The 19,195-nt window shown below is 41.9% G+C and overlaps 1 protein-coding gene across 1 annotated transcript in view; it reads right to left on the reverse strand.

The window, feature by feature from the left end:
- The window catches only part of GPSM1 (G protein signaling modulator 1), an 86,485-nt gene that overhangs the window by 58,706 nt on the left and 8,584 nt on the right, over positions 1-19,195 (reverse strand). The window contains exons 2-8 of the mRNA XM_081967621.1: positions 15,404-15,628; positions 14,526-14,661; positions 13,957-14,102; positions 8,934-9,057; positions 7,674-7,789; positions 5,110-5,265; positions 1,808-1,916 (exon numbers count right to left, since the gene is read on the reverse strand). Of these exons, the coding sequence (XP_081823747.1) occupies positions 1,808-1,916; positions 5,110-5,265; positions 7,674-7,789; positions 8,934-9,057; positions 13,957-14,102; positions 14,526-14,661; positions 15,404-15,628 (1,012 nt within the window). The remainder of the gene's footprint in view (positions 1-1,807; positions 1,917-5,109; positions 5,266-7,673; positions 7,790-8,933; positions 9,058-13,956; positions 14,103-14,525; positions 14,662-15,403; positions 15,629-19,195) is intronic.

The following is a 19,195-nucleotide window of genomic DNA, read 5'->3' on the forward strand; positions in this document are numbered from 1 at the left end:
TTTTATATTAAAATGTTTTTTGTTAGATCATGCTTCGGGTTTATTTTTTGCTTATTCAAGGAGTATACTTCGAGGAGAAGCCACGATCCATCATCATTAATTACAAAGGGTTTAAATTATATCCTTGTCACCCTCCCCGTTCGTTCCTCTTTTGTTTCCTGTAGGAGGGGCCAATCACCTCTGAGGTGTGGCTTTACTCCCAAGTCGACCCTGCTTTCTTAGTTGCTCTTGTCTTCTGGCAGCTCTGCGCATGCGCACACTGGGAACAGGCTCCAGCTGTTCCTCTGCCTCACTGCTCTCTAGCTCCCTCTTTGCCTCTGACACAAAGCCCACATCTGAGCTTTCTTCAGTCCCCAGGACTGACCCATGTTCCTCCCCAACCTCCTCACTGTCCGACTCTGTGGCCAGTTCTGCTGGCCACTGATGGGCCACAACATTTCCTCATGGACGGTATCAAGGCTATGATTTGGTGGTTGGAACAGACTTTAGTATCACCTTTCTTTGGTATTGAAATAAATACTAATCAACGCTTATTTAGTACTGTACTTCCCCTCTTTGAAAACAGCCCCTAGCCCCATTTTTGCACCTCCTAGCACCCCTCAACTCCCTAATCATGAGGTCTGTGGCTACACCTGACTTCCTTCTTTCAATCCAAGTCCCCTTTAGAAACCAGTTTTGGTCACCAAGCAACACTGTGCAAAATAGGATGCCATGATTTGATTTTCTTTCAGTCTGCAAAAATGTCTGCTTGACATACAATAAAAATATTCCAATAGTTATCCACACACAGAGAGAGGGGGGAGACAGAGACAGACAGACAGAGAGAGAGAGAGACAGACAGAGAGAGAGACAGAGACAGAGAGAGACAGAAACACAGAAAGAGACAGAGAGAGACAGAGACACAGAGATAGAGAGACAGAAAGAGAGAGTGTGACTGAAAGAGAGACAGAAACAGAGACAGAGAGAGAGACAGAGAGACAGAGACACAGAGCGATAGAGAGACAGAAAGAGAGAGAGAAAGAGAGAGACAGAAACACAGAGAGACAGAGAGAGAGACAGAGAGACAGAGAAAGAGAGAGACAGAAAGAGAGAGAGAGAGAGAGACAGAGACAGAGAGTCAGAGAGAGACACAAAGAGATAGAGAGACAGAAAGAGAGAGAGAGAGAAAGAGACAGAAACACAGAGAGACAGAGACAGAGAGACACAGAAAGAGAGAGAGACAGAAAGAGAGATAGAGAGACAGAATGAAAGAGACAGAGAGAGAGAGAGACAGAAACACAGAGACAGAGGGAGGGAGACACAGAGAGAGACAGACAGAGAGATAGAGAGACAGAAAGAGAGAGAGCGACAGAAAGAAAGAGACAGAAACACAGAGAGAGACAGAGAGAGACAGAGAGACACACACAAAGACACACAGAGAGAGACACACAGAGAGAGAGACAGAAAGAGAGAGAGACAGAAAGAGGGAAGAGAGACAGAAAGAGGGAGAGAGACAGAGAGAAAGAAACATAGACAGAGAGACAGAGAGAGAGACAGAAACACACACAGAGAGACAGAGAGAGAGACAGAGAAAGAGAGATACAGAGAGACAAACACACACACACACAGAGAGAGAAACGCAGAGAAAGAGATAAAGAAAGACAGAAAGAGACAGACAGAGAGACAGACACATACAGAGAGAGGGAGAGACAGAAACAGAGAGAGACAGAGAGAAAAAGAGAGACAGAGACACACACAGACGCACACACACAGAGGCAGAGGCAGAGAGAAAAAGAGAGAGAGACAGAGAGAGAGAGAGAGTCAGTACCTCTTGGGAGAGCTCGAGATGTTTCTCTGCAAAGCGTAAGGCTTGTTCATACTTCCCAAGTGAAACGTAAGCATTCTCCAAACTCCAGCAGGCTCTTCCTTCTCCCACCCTGCAAGATCAGAACCATTGTCAGGGAAACCACAAAATGCTTTAAAAGCCAGTTTTCTAGAGATCAATCTTGATCACAGAACCTCAAGTCAATATTGGCAGGGACGGCTAAGAGAATCCAATTCACACTTCGCAGGACGTGCCTTGCTTGATTTGAGTTGAGAATTTCACGGGGAGTCAGCCAATTGTGTGCGCTCCAACAGCCGTAAACCAAGGTGAACTATGGCTTGGTGTGTCAGTAGAACACAATTATTCTGGTGGTAGAGGTCTAGGAACATGTATCAGGCTACAGCAGTGTTTCTCAAACTTGGATAACGTGAAAACTGAAGCTGCAGGACTTGAAATCCCAGAATTCCCCAGCCAGCCTGATAAGTCTACAATACAGCATGCTCAGCTGCCTCCATTCAAAACTCAAGAAAGAAAACCCCCCAACTCTGCTGAATTCGAAAAGAGGTACTTTTACTAAGTTTAAAATGGTAGCAGCGAAAGAAAGGCAAGATCTGATTGGGGACTGGAGACTAAAACATATGAAGAACGGTTGCAGGAACTGGGTATGTTTAGCTTAAGAGAAAGAAGGACTAGGGGAGACATGATAGCAGTGTTCCAATATCTCAGGGGTTGCCACAAAGAAGAGGGAGTCAAGCTATTCTCCAAGGCACCTGTGGACAGAACAAGAAGCAATGGGTGGAAACTAATCAAGGAGAGAAGGAACTTAGAACTGAGGAGAAACTTCCTGACAGTTAGAACAATTAATCAGTGGAACAGAAGTTGCCTCCAGAAGTTGTGAATGCCCCAACACCGGAAGTCTTTAGGAAGATGTTGGATAGCCATTTGTCTGAAACAGTATAGGGTTTCCTGCCTAGGCAGGGGGTTGGACTAGAAGACCTCCAAGGTCCCTTCCAACTCTGTTATTCTGCATTCTGACATGATAGGCTATATCAGGGGCTGCCACAAAGAAGAGGGAGTCAAACTATTCTCCAAGGCACCTGAGGGTAGAACAAGAAGCGATGGGTGGAAACTAATCAAGGAGAGAAGCAACTTAGAACTAAGGAGAAATTTCCTGACAGTGAGAACAATTCATCAGTGGAACAGAAGTTGCCTCCAGAAGTTGTGAATGCCCCAACACTGGAAGTCTTTGAGAAGATGTTGGATAGCCATTTGTCTGAAACGGTATAGGGTTTCCTGCCTAGGCAGGGGGTTGGACTAGAAGACCTCCAAGGTCCCTTCCAACTCTGCTATTGTATTGTATTGTATTGTATTGTATTGTGTTGTGAATAACATATGCACAAAATTGGAAGAAGAAGAATATACCAACAAAGGGGAATGTTATAATGAAAGTGTTAAGAGTGTGCAAAGATGGACAAATTTACAAAAGAAATAAAAGAAAAAGAGGAAACAGAATATTATATGGTACGGAGTAAGTGGTACAAAGGGCAGGTGTGAAGCTTAAGGAAAGACAAAATGAAGAAGACACAGGAGTTAGAAATTAACAACGTACAGGTAGACATGAACAAACATGTATAAATGGAATGAAGGATTGTAAATGAAGGAATGTATATAATAGTATCATATGTACAGACAAAGAAACACTGAAATGAGAAGCATATTTACAATGGATGTACACCGAGGTGGAAATGTTGTAGAGAAGGAAATTGCAAAGAAATATTTATTTTTGTTTGTCTTTTCTTTAAAAAAAAAACCTGTTCAATAAAATATTTTTTTAAAAAGAAAAGGTGGCAATGCCATCTTGTGGCAAAACAAGAAAATAAACAACAGGGACGGTTCAGCTTGCAGTGGACTTTTAGTTATACAATTTGGGATGGACACTCTTTGGATGGGGTGGGAGGAGGAATGGATTTCCAGAGGGGGGAAAATTGCAGACCTCCAGCAACCATTTGCACCACTCAGGGGGCCCTGAGGACACCGAGAAGCCTCCAAGTGGCCTCAACGACCCCCCCCCAAAAGGATGCAAAGGACTAGCTGCCTACAAGGAATATTAATCCTTCCGCTCCCCACTATTCTGTCAGAGCTGAAGAAGCTTCTTGGATGGGAAGCGAAACATCTTCAAAAGAAAAAAACAAACAAGAAAGTCCAGTTGCCTCCCGAAAAAAAAAAAAAGCACCTTTAGGATGGCCGAAAATCTCTACAGACTTGTAATCTGATGCGCTGAGAAAAAAAAGGATCTTTCATTTCAGGGATAGGTTTGGGAAGAGGTTTAAGTTCCATCTGATGCATCAGATTGCATCTTGATTTGCAGGTCACTCACTTAATGACCGTCCAAAGCCAGACAGACTTGAGTAGATACTTGACTAGATACTTGATACAAGTGAAACCTGACTCAAAATCAGTCACTGTGAGAGAGAGTCCTAGAGGATAATCCCTTAAACGTGTGCCAGGTCTGTGCGGCGGCAGCCAGAAAAGCTAATACAATTCTGGGTTGTATAAACAGAGGCCTAGAATTAAAATCACATGAAGTATTAGTAGCGCTTCATAAAGTCTTTAGTAAGGCCCAACCTGGAATATTGCATCCAGTTTTGGTTACATTACAAAACAGATGTGGAGACTTTGGAAAAAGCGCAAAGAAGAGCAACGGATTAAAAGCCTGGAGACTAAAACGTACGAAGAACGGTTGCAAAAATAGCGGTGTTCGGTCTATAAGACGCACCAACATTTCCACGCTCTTTTAGGGGGGGGGGAGGAAAGGTGCGTCTTATACTCCGGGAAATATGATAACTTCCTGAACTGCATGTTTGCCATTCCAGCATGTCACTGCGTTAAATTGTTTGGTAGCCGAACTGAAAGAGTTATTGCGCAGGTCATAAGCCTTATCTGACAATGATTTACTGCGCATGCTTTCTAATACATCACACATTCCAGAGACCTTTTTCCCTTTTTGATCTGTGTCCGTCTGCCAGGAAGCTGGGAGACAAACTGCTTCTGCCAAAATGGAACAATTAGATAGATTTGTCTATTTTCTTATTTTGTTATTTTTGTATTAAAGCTTGTTTTTAATTAGAACTTGTTATTGGACTTCACTTTCGTTTCTTGAAGAATATGCCTGTTTGGAAAAGCCGCGGTCTAAGCCTCATTTAGTTCAGGGTGAAATCTTCCCCTAACACAGCAAAAGAGACCTCAGGATCAACGCCAGATCAAAAACCGAACAAAAAGCAGCACATAAAATAGATATTTCTTACCTGTCGCCAAGTTCCTGGGCAATGGCCAGGTGCTTCAGGTGGTACTCAACAGCCTTCTCATAGTCTTCAAGAAGAGTGTACGTGTTTCCAAGACTGTAGCATGTCTGAGCTTCCACTGTTTGGTCCTTCAGTTGCCTGGAGAGGTGGAGGGTTTTCCTGAATTAAGAGAGAGAGAGAGAGAGAGAGAGAGAGAGAGAGAGAGAGTGTGAGAGAGAGAGAGAGAGAGAGAGAGAGAGAGAGAGAGAGAGAGAGAGAGAGAGGGAGGAGAGATGGAGCACTTCTTCAACTAAACACTGAAGCCAACTCATGTTCTGTGCGTAGTAAAAGGCTCTCTTCCTCAAGCGGATGTGTTTAAGTGAGAATTCTTTTTTATTTTTATTTATTTATTTTTTAAATTTTCAAAACAAACACAGCACATCCTTCTTGACATACTGTAGAGAGCGTATCAGCTGGTTACAAAAAGGCTTTGGTGCATCTCTTCCACAGTCAACAAACGTAATTCATATTAACTCAAGTCTTTTAACTCAGATGTTTATACATGTTACCATCATCATACCTCCATTTTCATTTGACTATAATTGTTTAAACGTCTTTCATCATAAAATATACCAAGATTTAATACATAACCACATAATGGCATTTCATTTGCTATTTCTAAAATCCTCCAATAACACTGAATCCCTATGTCCTATTCTAGCTAAACATCCATAATATTTAATTACCAAGTTTTCTAATTCTCCTTTCCAAATCACTGTTTACAATTTACATCCAGTTAGCTTATGTTGTACCCATACCTGTATATACGTTATCATTATCCCTCCTTTATTTAACTATATCCTGCATCATAACATTTCCCCCCTAATAATCAAGACTTAACTGTATCTAACTTAGTTCTTTTTTATTAACCTTTATGTATAATCCAAAAGGATTTCTAATCTTCCTTTCATGGGTACCATTCAATATTCATATCCAATTATTACTTATCATAACGCTACACATTGTATACATTATTATCATTATCAATTATTTATTTAACTATATCTATTGTCACTAAATTTCACTAAGTTTAACTAGTTTTAAATTATACTCTTGCATCTATCAACCTGTGTCTGTATAAGTGAGAATTCTTGTACATCCGGAGACACACATCCCCTGTCCCAAGTTATGAAGACCTACAAATCAATGGATCTCACTGAGTCAAAATAAGTATAACCGATCAGAGTTACTGGATCTCATGATGTTTACGTGGACAAGGGACGAATAAATAAATTGCATTGTTGGAGGTGTCCTAAGAATCAAAAGACGTTTCCTTAGTGTACTAAGCTGTTACATTCTGAAAACTGTTTAATACTGTTTATATAATAGTTTAATATTTTGAGACATCCTTTTTGAAGTATGTACATATTACAAGGAAAAGCGACTGGACAAAAAATGGGAATTCTCTGCGCTCTTCCTGTCGCTAAGATAGTTATGCTTCACCACTGGAGGTTTTTAAGAAGAGGAGACTGGAGAGCCACTTGTCTGAAATGGCATTGGATCTTCTGTTTGAGCAGGGGGCTGGACTAGAAGACCTCCGAGGTCCCTTCCAGCTCATTCCATTCCATTCCATTCCATTCTAAATTCATATTCCATTCCATTCCATCTTCTATATTCTATAGTCTATCATCTATATTTTGATCTATTCTATATTCTATTCCAATTCTATTCCATTCCCTTCTCTTCTATTCATTCTCTTCTCTTCTATCTTCCGTTCCATTCCATTCTATATTCTATTCCAATTTCTATTCTATTCAACTCCACTCCTGTCATCTATTTTATTCTGTAATGTGTTGTGTTCTCTATTCCATTCCAATTCCACTTCTCTTCTCTTCTCTTCTATTCCATTCCATTTCCTATTCCTATTCTATTCCAATTCCATTCCATTCCATTTCCTATCCTATCGTATCCTACCCTATCCTATTCCATTCCAATTCTATTCTATTCCTATTCCTATTCCAATTCCAATTCCAATTCCATTCCATTCCCTATTCCTATTCTATTCCATTCCAATCCATTCCTATTCCATTTCAATCCCAATCCCATTCCCATTCCCAGTCTATTCCATTCCCAATTCCAATTCCATTCCATTCCATTTCCTATCCCTATCCTATCTTATCCTATTCCATTCCAGTTCTATTCTATTCCTACTCCATTTCCAATTCCAATTCCTATTCTATTCCATTCCATTCCAATCATTCATATTTCTAGTCCATTCCAATTCCAATTCCATTCCCATTCTATTCTATTCCCAATCCCAATCCCAATTCCATTTCCATTCCAATTCTCTTACAATTCCAATTCCATTCAATTCCATTTCCTATTCCAATTCCTCTTCCCTTCCCTTCCTATTCCTATTCCATTCCTATTCCTATTCTATTACAGTATATTCCAATTCCATTCCAATTCCCAATTCCAATTCTATTCTATTGGGACACAGGACCCTTTAGCTGATCTACTGCCACAAGTCCAAAGAGGTCAGATCCGGAGAGTACTGGCTTCCCCTGAGACCACCCCCCCTTGCTTACTTGTAATACTCCGCAGCAATATCGAAGCTCCCCAGGAAGATGTGAGCGTTGGCCAAGTTGCTGTACGCTCTCCTCTCGGCGGCTGTGTCTCCAAATTCCTTCGCGATGTTCAGCCGCTGAAACAGAGAAAGTTCGTAGATGTCACTGCAGGGGTTTCCCCTCTTATTAGGGCACAAACATTCTAGCCCTCCCCAGCTGACGCACATGTCAACCCTGGCTGAGGCTATTTTGAGGGCTTCAGGGTTGCCACAAAGTAGAAGGGACAGGGATTGAAGGGGGGGGGGGGGGGTAGAGCTAGATGGGATTTTGTTTTTCTGTGGGAACCAAGGACGTTCTCACAGGTGGCTGTCCAGAGGAGGAGTAAAGTAACCAAGCAACCACCTGGATTGGACTGCGTGACCAGTGACTTGGGGGAAAGGAGAAACTTTTACTTTTTAATTAGGGGAACTTTTTACCAGTTGTATCAAGAGGATGCATCCAATAAATTGTTCTTTGGGGAAATCTGCCTGCCCCAGAGTTCTGCTTTCTGTGGGGGGGGGGCATTATTTGAAATGCTCACAGTACATTTAGCAACCAAGAAGTTCCAAAAAGCATGGTTTTTTTTAAAAAAAAAAGTTTAACCTTTAAAACAGGAAAAAAACAAAACAAATACAAAAAAAAAACAAGACACACATAACAATATAACATAGTTTTACAGCCTTCTGTATCGGCTCACAAATTTAGCTTTTATAGTTCTCTATTCTACATCGCCTCCCTATCGGTTTTAACATCTGTAATAATGTAATCGCAGTTATTACCCACAGTTGCAACAATAATAATTTGTTCATATCACCATTATCTTTACATTATGGTCAATGCTTTAAGTTTGATAGTAATTAGTAACTTTGGTTAATTTTTATTCAATTCTGGTTTAGAAAAAGCGAAAAAAAAAAAAAAACCACTTCTATTTTCTGTTTTTGGCTTTCTGTTTTTCCCAAAAACATGTTGGCACATGAGTGTGAAGATCTGTCCGTGAATCTCAGAGACTCTGTGCCCAGCCTTTCCTTGCACAGCACTGCGTTTGGAAAATATTGACATGGCAGCTTCCCAAGGTAGATAAGGTCTGTGGTCATAAATACTCCTTTGAAAGACTGTTTGCCAGGCCTTGGCTGAAGGTGAAAGAGAGGAATTCACGTTCGTTTAATAAAAAGGGGTATTGTCGGGACCGGGACTCTGCCTCGAGCTTTTTGAGGAAACCTAGCTCAGAACACCGTGTTTCACCTGCTTATGGAAGACGATTGCTTTGCTGAAGTTGCCCAGCAGGTAGTGGGCATTGCCGAGGTTCCCGAAGGCCCGGCCCTGTGCAGCTCTGTCAGCCAACTCCTTAACGAGGGAAAGGTTCCTCCTACAAGTAAGCCAGAAAAAAACAGCTCTTAATTCTCGAGAAAAGGACCCGAAAAACATTTCAAATCGGAAAATCGTGCATTGCTGAAGAGCGTCATTGCCACCTTTCCATTTCCTCACTTACCACTTCTCCCTTTTCTTCTTAACAGCACAGGCTTTTGTCTGGAGTTCGATTTCAGATTCTGCCCTCTAGAGGCACATTTAGCAATAGCACTTATATACTTCACAGTGCTTCACAGCCCTCTCTAAGCAGTTTACAGAGTCAGCAAGTGGTCATCAACAATCTGGGTCCTCATTTTACCCACCTCGGAAGGGTGGAAGGCTGAGTCGACCTTCAGCTGGTCAGGATCGAACTACTGACAATGGCAGAGTTAGCCTGAAGTACTGTATTTTAATCACTGTGCCACCATGCCTCTTAGATAGAGATAGGTAGGTAGGTAGGTAGGTAGGTAGGTAGGTAGGTAGGTAGGTAGATAGATAGATAGATAGATAGATAGATAGATAGATAGATAGGAAGGAAGGAAGGAAGGAAGGAAGGAAGGAAGGAAGGAAGGAAGGAAGGAAGGAAGGAAGGATGGATGGATGGATGGATGGATGGATAGATAGATAGATAGATAAATAGACAAAAATAGAGATAAATAGCAATAGCTCTTAGACTTATATACCACTTCACAGCCCTCTCTAAGTGGTTTACAGAGTCGGCCTCTTGCCCCCAAGAATCTGGGTCTTCATTTTATCAACCTCGGAAGGATGGAAGGCTTAGTCAACCTTGAGCTGGTCAGGATCGAATTACTGACAATGGCAGAGTTAGCCTGAAGTACTGTATTTTAATCACTGTGCCACTATACCTCTTAGATAGAGGTATGTATGTATGTATGTATGTATGTGAGTGGGTGGGTAGACAGACAGACAGACATAGAGATAAATAGCAATAGCCCTTAGACTTCACAGTGCTTTGCAGCCCTCTCTAAGCGGTTTTACAGAGTCAGCATCTTATCCCCCCAACAATCTGGGTCCTCATTTTACCCACCACGGAAGGATGGAAGGCCGAGTCAACCTGGAACCTGGTGAGATTCGAACTGCCAAATTGCAGGCAGCCGGCAGTCAGCTTGCCGTGCTGCGCTCTAACCCCTGGTGCCACCATGGCTCATTGGGGAAGGTTAAAAAGCACCGTGAGATTTCCTCGTGGTCTCCTCTCCTAACTGTCAATGAATGACGTTTCAAGGCCAGACCAGGCCGGACAAAATTACCTGCGGCTGAAGCTTTTTCTTAAGGAGCAACGCAGGCAAATAAATCACCGTATAACATCATTGCACTAATAATGGAGATGGAAGGTTTGAGTGAGCGAGTGTGCGTAGAAAAGCGATGAGGTGAATTCGTTCTCGCAACTTCTCAAAGTGAGGCGAAGGCACGAAAGAAGTCAAGTCAAATCTAACCACCTGAAGAGGCTGGGAAGGACAGGCAATCGTGCCAAGAGAGTTCTCACCAACTTCTTGGTGCCAAGAACACCAGGGAGAAGACAATCGCTATACTTATTGGGGACTGGAAACCTTTTATGGACCTTTGGCTGAAAATGGAAAGAAATAAACATGTGATTTGTGGCTTGGGGGTTGTTGTTGTTTCTGTCTTTTAATAACAAAACCCATAATTCCTTGCATTGGGGTGGAGTCGGGGCAACTGAATGGAGCTGCGGGTTTATTGGCCGGATGCCCTTCCTGTCGCCAATGCGGAGTTTTGTTCAGCAGATATACTCTCATCGCCTCCAGAGAGAGAGAAATACCTGCCTCTACCTAGGATAGAACTCAGAGCCTCCTGATTGTGAGGCGAGAGCTTTACCTTCTAGGCCACCACACCACTCAATTTGTGGGCTTTTAAAAATTATTAAAGTGTTTTTTTATTTGACATTTTCCAAGCATGAAAATCAGCATTACACTTTTACAGCTTCCTGTTATCGGTATTTCTTTTTACTGATTTCAGGTTTTCCATTCTATTATCCTGTACACATCCTTCTTCTGTTTCATACTTTCTCATTTTTACAATATATGCATCTATATACAATATTTCCATCTCTATTGCTTTCTAAGTATATGTCATCTCTTTTCATTGTGTTTACTACGTGTTCCTTATGCATTCTCCATTCTCTATTCTCCAAGGCACCTGAGGGTAGGACAAGAAGCAATGGGTGGAAACTAATTATGGAGAGAAGCAACTTAGAATTGAGGAGAAATTTCCTGACAGTGAGAACAATTCATCAGTGGAACAGAAGTTGCCTCCAGAAGTTGTGAATGCCCCAACACTGGAAGTCTTTAAGAAGATGTTGGATAGCCATTTGTCTGAAACGGTATAGGGTTTCCTGCCTAGGCAGGGGGTTGGACTAGAAGACCTCCAAGGTCCCTTCCAACTCTACTATTGTATTGTATTGTATTCTCCAAGGCACCTGAGGGTAGGACAAGAAGCAATGGGTGGAAACTAATCAAGGAGAGAAGCAACTTAGAACTGAGGAGGAATTTCCTGACAGTGAGAACAATTAATCAGTGGAACAGCTTGCCTCCAGAAGCTGTGAATGCCCCAACACTGGAAGTCTTTAAGAAGATGTTGGATAGCCATTTGTCTGGAACGGTATAGGGTTTCCTGCCTAGGCAGGGGGTTGGACTAGAAGACCTCCAAGGTCCCTTCCAACTCTACTATTGTATTGTATTGATTTTACAACTCTTTTCCAGCCAGTTATACCACCTATTCCATATCTTGTAGTACTGTTTCCTCTCTATCTCTTAGTCTCATCGTTAGTTTGTTCATTTCCACACATTCTAACACCTTCTTTTATGATTTCTGCATTTGAGGGAATGGTTCTTTTGTTTCCAACTTCGCGCAAATGAGATTCGGGCAGCAGTAATTATATGAAGCATTATATATCGGATATCCTTACTAATATTTTTTTAAATTATTCCTAGAAGAAACAGCTCGGGGGTTCATGTCAATTTTTTGTTCTATTATTTCTTCCAACCATGTTTGTCCAGAATTCTTTGATTTTCAGACACATCCAACAAATATGGTAGAAGGTTACATTTACAACAGTTTGGAGATCTATTGGGGAACATTTTGGCCAATCTCGCTGGGGGTAAATGCCACCTATAAAACATTTTGTAGAGGTTTTTCTTGTGGGATGCCGATGTTTTCAATTTATAATTTTTTGCCCACAATTTTTTCCAGTGCTCCAATTCAATATTGGACCCGAAGTTTTTCGCCCAAATTATCATGGTTTCCTCCTCCATTTTGAATTTTTTTTTCCAAAAATGTTTTATTGGTTTTTACACATATATGGGGAAAGGTAGGTGGATATACAAAAAAATAATAATTTTGGCAGCTCCCACACTGGTGTTAGTAACCCATCCAGCACTCACGGTTTTTACAATCTTAAAAACAAATACAAAAGATAAGCAGAAAACAAGATCTTATTCTATAATGTTGACCGTGTGTTCGTTCACTTTCCTTTGTCACTTTCTAGAGTATCACCAATTGCTATTTATTTCAAATGTTTTTATTTTTGTGATCTGAGCCTTTTCGATATTGCTCCATTTTGAATTTTAAGAGACAATTGCATGTTTTTGTAATCATGTTTTCTTCTGTTCTTGTTACTATTTTGTCCAATTCTTCTTGTTCGTTTTGAAAGCCGTACTGTTCTAAATCCTTTTTGTATCTTGTTTGAATTTGTTTTATGATTGTTTTCTAATTTCTTAATCTTTTCTCCCTTTAGTGCTTTCTTATTCTTTGCCTCTTTCCTCTAGCCGTTTGGACCATACATTCCATACTAAGTCATACTCAGATTCTTCTCTGTCTTTTATTTCTTTTGTAAGTCTGTCCATTTCAGCGCATTCCAATACTTTTTTTTAAAATCACATTTTCTTCTGCTGGTTTATTTTTGTTTTTCCAATTTTGTGCATACATGATTCTTGCTGCAGTTATTGCATGCAATATTAAGTATTCAATTTCTTTTCCTCATATTTCCCTGCAATTATCCCTAATAGAAATAGTTCTGGTGTCAGGCCTGTAGTTATGTTTTTTTTAGGATCTTTGGCCTGCCACACTTTCTATTAATTTCTTATGCTGTTTCAATAGTGTAGTAGTTGGGAGGGAGGAATAGAAAGGAGTAGGATTGTGGAATGTGTTGTTGTCGTTCTTTTCTAGAAGCCCAAGGTGATCTTTTGTCTCTGCACCTCAACACCTGACCGGAAGCAGAGGGGTGTAGATGCCAGCGTGGAGGAAAAGGATTGGACCATGTGATGGATTTATGGGAGTGGGCATAAGTTTATGAACTTTCAACTGGGTGGAATTCCAGGAAGAAGATCAGATTTGGGATTTTCCATAGACCTGCTAACTTGCCTGTATGATTAAATTGGAACTTTAAGGATGATTCTGCCTTGGTCTCTGATTGATTTCATACATTTATTTATTTATTTATTTATTATTCATGCTTCTAGACCGCCCCCTCTCCCAAAAAGGGACTCGGGGCGGTGTACAGTCCATGCCAAATATATCAAAATACAATAAAAATTGAACATGTACAGTTGGAATGGAGGAGGTTAAAAATGGAATTAAAAGAACTGTACAAAGCAATATATATAAATATAGGATTTTGAACCCCTAAAACACACACAATAAGTTAAAAACAATACCCCTAAAATAACCAGTTAATACATTTGCCAGGAGGGACAGTTGTAATTATGCCAGGCCTGCTAATCGGAACAGGTGGTATTTAGAATGCTGACATCTGGTTTTAATGCTATTGATGGTGTGGTTATCTCTTCCAGCCCGTTTTTTATTCTTATCCAATGAATATTGAGGTGTCTCAATGGGATCCCATCACTCCTATCCACCTGGAGAAGACCACCCACTCACTCACTTGTAAAATTCGGATGCCTTTTGCAGAGCCTCCTGAATCTCCTGGGGAAGCTGGCCTGGCTCCTCCTGGGGCAGGGTCCACAATGCTTCCTTGCCTTTCGCATGGTAGACATTGCCAATGTTATACAGTGCTCGGGCCTCCCCCACCTATAAAAAAGAAAAGAGAAAAGAGAGCTCATGGGGTGGGGCCCCTCCAATGATTGCCACATTCACAGTCTTATCACAATCCAGATATTGGTGTCAGGCCTGCCCCAGTCTGATCCCTTAGGAAAGAAAAACCCTCGACTCCCTTTGGTTGAAGTGATGGGTTCTTTTACTAAAAGATGCTGGATGCAGAAAAGTCAGGCTAGAGTCACCCCCCGCGCATGCATGCAACCCCCCGCAAGGCCCGTTTTGGGCCTAGCGGGCCCCTCTAAAGACTCCTGGGGGTGAGAAGGGAATGCAGAAGGTTAAATGTAGGGTTAAAAAGCTACCATCCTGCAACTGTGTAAGGCTGTCTGTTCTTTTCCACCCAAGGCTGCTATTTTCCTGGCCAGAGGCTGGATGGTCGCTGAGGGGCCCCCTTCCTACCTTGTCTCCTTGCTCCTGCGAGATGTCCAGGTGCCTTTGGCAACAGACCAAGGCTTCGTCGAACTGGCCCAAGATTTTCAGCGTGTTGCCAAGATTGCTGCTGGCTTTGCCCTCTCCGATCCGATCCCCGATGGTTCTGCAGGCATTGGGGAAAAGATGCTGGGAGTTTTCTCTTGGAAGAAGTAACCATCTTAGGCTTATATACTGCTTAATGGTGCTTTTATAGCCTTCTCTAAGCGGTTTACAGAGTCAGCCTCTTGTCCCCCAACAATCTGGGTCCTCATTTGACCCACCTTGGAAGGAGGGAAGGCTGAGTCGGCCTTCAGCCTGTTGAGATTCGAACTGCCAAATTGCAGGCAGCCATAAGCACCCAAAGGCCATACAAGGAACAATGGATGGAAACTGAACAAGGAGAGATTCAACCTGGAAATAAGGAGGAATTTCCTGACCGTGAAAACAATCAGCCCATGGAACAGAAGTTGCCCTCAGAGGTTGTGGGAGCTTCATCCCTGGAGGCTTCCAAGAAGAGACTGGACTGCCATTTGTCAGGAATGGTGTCGGGTCTCCTGCTTGGGTGGGGGGTTGGACTAGATGACCTTCAAGGTCCCTTCCAACTCCGTTAATTGTATCTGTATCCCTTTTCTTGACCTCTTCTATTTCTCTTCCTTTTCCCAGCTTCCCCACGAGCTCCCTCCATCTCCCACAGACCACCTGTCTTTCTTTTCCAGCCCAACCCCACCACCCCAAAAGGGAAAATGGAACATTCTGGCTTTTTTGTCCTACGGGTGGAAGTTTTGCATGGCTTGAGCGTTGCATCCCCCGACTCGGCTCCTCCTTCATGTCTCCAGAGGGCTCCCTTCTGGCTGCAGAGCGCTTACCTGGCCAGCGTGAGATCGTGCTTATGGTACTCCAAAGCTTTGGCGTAGTCCTTCAGGTAGAAGTAGGCGTTGCCCAATTGGCTGTATATGGCGCTGAGGGTCTTCAGATCCTCCGTCCCCACCTTGACTGCGTGTTCGAAGGCGGCGGCTCCGGAAGGGAAATCCCCCGCTTTGCACGCCCGCTCTCCTTCCAGGGCTAATTCCAAGCACGAGGCCTCCATCCTCCTAACGGAAACACACAAACGATCTCGGTCAAAACGTTATTTTCTAGAAAGTCTACGCTTGGGCCAGAGAAACTGTGCAGGCTTACAAGCAACTGGGAGAAGAGGAGATGTTGTATCTTCTATCTATCTATACTCTCTACATCTATCTCTTCTATTTATATCTCTCTTCTCTCTATATCTGTCTGTCTGTCTCTATCTATCATCTATCTATCTATCTATCTATCTATCATCTATCTATCTATCTATCATCTATCTATCATCTATCTATCTATTTCCTATCTATCCTCTCTATCTCTTCTATTTATATCTTCTCTCTATATCTGTCTATCTATCTATCCTCTCTATATCTATCTCTTCTATTTATATCTCTCTTCTCTCTATATCTGTCTGTCTATCTATCTATCTATCTATCATCTATCTATCCACTCTATATCTATCTCTTCTATTTCTATCTCTTTCTATATCTGTCTGTTTATCTGTCTATCTATCTACCTATCTATCTATCCTATCTCTTCTATTTATATCTTCTCTCTATATCTATCTATCCTCTCTATATCTATCTCTTCTATTTATATATCTCTTTCTATATCTGTCTGTTTATCTGTCTATCTATCTATCTATCTACCTATCTATCCTATCTCTTCTATTTATATCTTCTCTCTATATCTATCCTCTCTATATCTCTCTCTTATTTATATCTCTCTTCTCTCTATATCTGTCATCTGTCTGTCTGTCTGTCTGTCTGTCTATCTATCTATCTATCTATCTATCTATCTATCTATCTATCATCTATCTATCCTCTCTATATCTATCTCTTTTATTTATATCTCTCTTCTCTCTATATCTGTCTGTCTGTCTGTCTATCGTCTGTCTATCCATCCATCCATCCATCCATCCATCCATCCATCCATCCATCTATCCACCCATCGTATTTTTCAGAGTATAAGACACACTTTTTCCCTCCAAAAAGAGGTTGAAAATCTGGGTGCGTCTTATACACTGAATACAGCATTTTTGGTCTACCGAAATCCTGCCCTCTTTGCAAAAATGGACGTGCAGAGGGTTTGGGAGGGCTGCAAGGTGCTCCTGAGGGCTGGGAAGGGCAAAAATGAGCAAAGAGCGGACCAAGCTATTCTCCAAGGCACCAGAAGGCCAGACAAGAAATAAAGGATGGAAACTCCGTTATGAAAGGAGAGAAATTCAAGCTGAAAATAAGGAGGAATTTCCTGACAGTGAAAACAATCAACCCATGGAACAGAAGTTGCCTTTGGAAGTTGTGGGAGCTTCATCCCTGGAGGCTTTCAAGAAGAAACTGGACTGCCAACTGTCAGAAATGCTGTAGGGTCTCCTGCTTGGGCGGGTGGGGGTTGGACTAGATGACCTACAAGGTCCCTTCCAACTCTTTTAATCTGTTAAAGAAGAGATCGGACAACGATTTGTCTGAAGTGGTATAGGGTTTCCTGCTTCAACAGGGGATTGGATTAAAACATTTCAAAAGGTCCCTTTCAACTCTAGGAGTTGTTGAGTTATTCTGTTATTCCTAAGCATTTAATGAACTTCTACAACATATGGTCAATTAGTATCTACAAACACAGCACTTCAAGCGTGCAAAATTATCTCATTAAAAGCTTTTCTGTTTCTTCCTTGGGTGTTAATAAATTCAGCCTTGTTCGCAGACGGAAGCCTCTCCTGCTTTTCGGTAAACAGAACACAAGATTAATTAAAGTAAGGAAAACATATGCTATCAAGCAACAGGATGTTAAAATATTTGCAAACATTGATTTTTTTAAAAAACACACCTGGGTAAAATATTGATTTTGGCATGAGACAGGTTAGACCACACACACCGAGTAGGGTGGAATCAGGACAAATAAGTAGGTGGGGCCAATTGATCGGAATGACAGCCAATTAAGACCAACTCAGATACAGTATCGGTCGAGATGAAGGCTCTTTTGTATGTGTATTGATTTTTTTTTTTATAGCAGCCACAAAATCCTGCAAGTGGGTCTGTATTTAGAGCCATCAAAGCTGTTGGACGCTGGCCAGGAAATGTAACGAAGGAAGAAATTCAGACTTTTGAGAACCAGAGAATCTAGAATAGGGTAGAGTTAGAAGGGACCTTGGAGGTCTTCTAGTCTGACCCAGTCTTTCTTTGCACAGCACATCTCATTTGGAAAATATTTTTCATGGCAGCTGCAGTCATGAATATTCCTTCGAAAGACTCTTTGTCAGGCCTTGTTGCGTGTGAATGAGAGGAATTCACGTTTGTTTAATAAAAAGGGTTTTATCCAGACCAGGACTGTGCCTTGTGCTTTGGGGGGAAGCCTAGGTCAAAACAATACTCGCCGCCTTGAGTTATACGCAAAAATAATGAAGGCAAGCTATAAATGCATTTTTAAAAATACAATACAATACAATAGTAGAGTTGGAAGGGACCTTGGAGGTCTTCTAGTCCAACCCCCTGCCTAGGCAGGAAACCCTATACCGTTCCAGACAAATGGCTATCCAACATCTTCTTAAAGACTTCCAGTGTTGGGGCATTCACAACTTCTGGAGGCAAATTCTGTTCCACTGATTCATTGTTCTAACTGTCAGGAAATTTCTCCTCAGTTCTAAGTTGCTTCTCTCCTTGATTAGTTTCCACCCATTGCTTCTTGTTCTACCCTCAGGTGCCTTGGAGAATAGCTTGACTCCCTCTTCTTTGTGGCAACCCCTGAGATATTGGAAGACTGCTATCATGTCTCCCCTAGTCCTTCTTTCTCTTAAGCTAAACATACCCAGTTCCTGCAACCGTTCTTCATATGTTTTAGTCTCCAGTCCCCTAATCATCTTTGTTGCTCTTCTCTGCACTCTTTCCAGAGTCTCCGCATCTTTTTTACATCGTGGCGACCAGAAATGCGCAACGTATGATTTGTTTTGGCTACGAGAAGCCAAATCTGCCCCAGATTGGCTTTAAATGTAATCCGAAACACGATTGTGGTTTGGAAGGCATCGTGGTTAATCCTGAAGACAAGCCAACCCTGAGCAAAACATGCGAATTCAGCCACTTCCCGGCATTTTGCACTTTGGGTAGAGTTGCAAAACTTTTCCAAATTCCGATTTGAGGATCTCACTACCTTCTTCCGGGACCATCGCTATTTATCTCTGGTTGTCACCGCCACAATTCTGTAACTCCTTCTTGGAGAAGATCAAACCCTTCTCCAAACCTCTGCCTTTGCCACCTGCCTGGTTGTGGCTGAGGATTATGGGAGGTGAGTGCGTTCGGAAGGTGAGCATGAGAAGACCGCTTGGGGCTCTTCCTTCAATTTAGGCGGGAGGGAGATCCATAAATAGGACTTTTTCTAAGACTCCAAAAAAGAGGCAGCATTAATTACTTCTGTCAACGCCAGGCAGGACAGAGAGATGAAGCCAAGCCAGCATGGATAATAATGACTACATTCCTTTAAAAAAATTGATTTTATACACACCCAGCCTCTCTGCTGTGGTGAGCCATTGCCACCATTGCTGGTCTAAATGGGAATTTTGGAAACCTATAAAAACATCTATGAGGCTTCATGCAGGACAAGGA

Source organism: Natrix helvetica, assembly GCF_964273705.1.
Source record: "Natrix helvetica genome assembly, chromosome: 15".
In the NCBI taxonomy this organism is placed as follows: Eukaryota; Metazoa; Chordata; class Lepidosauria; order Squamata; family Natricidae; genus Natrix; species Natrix helvetica.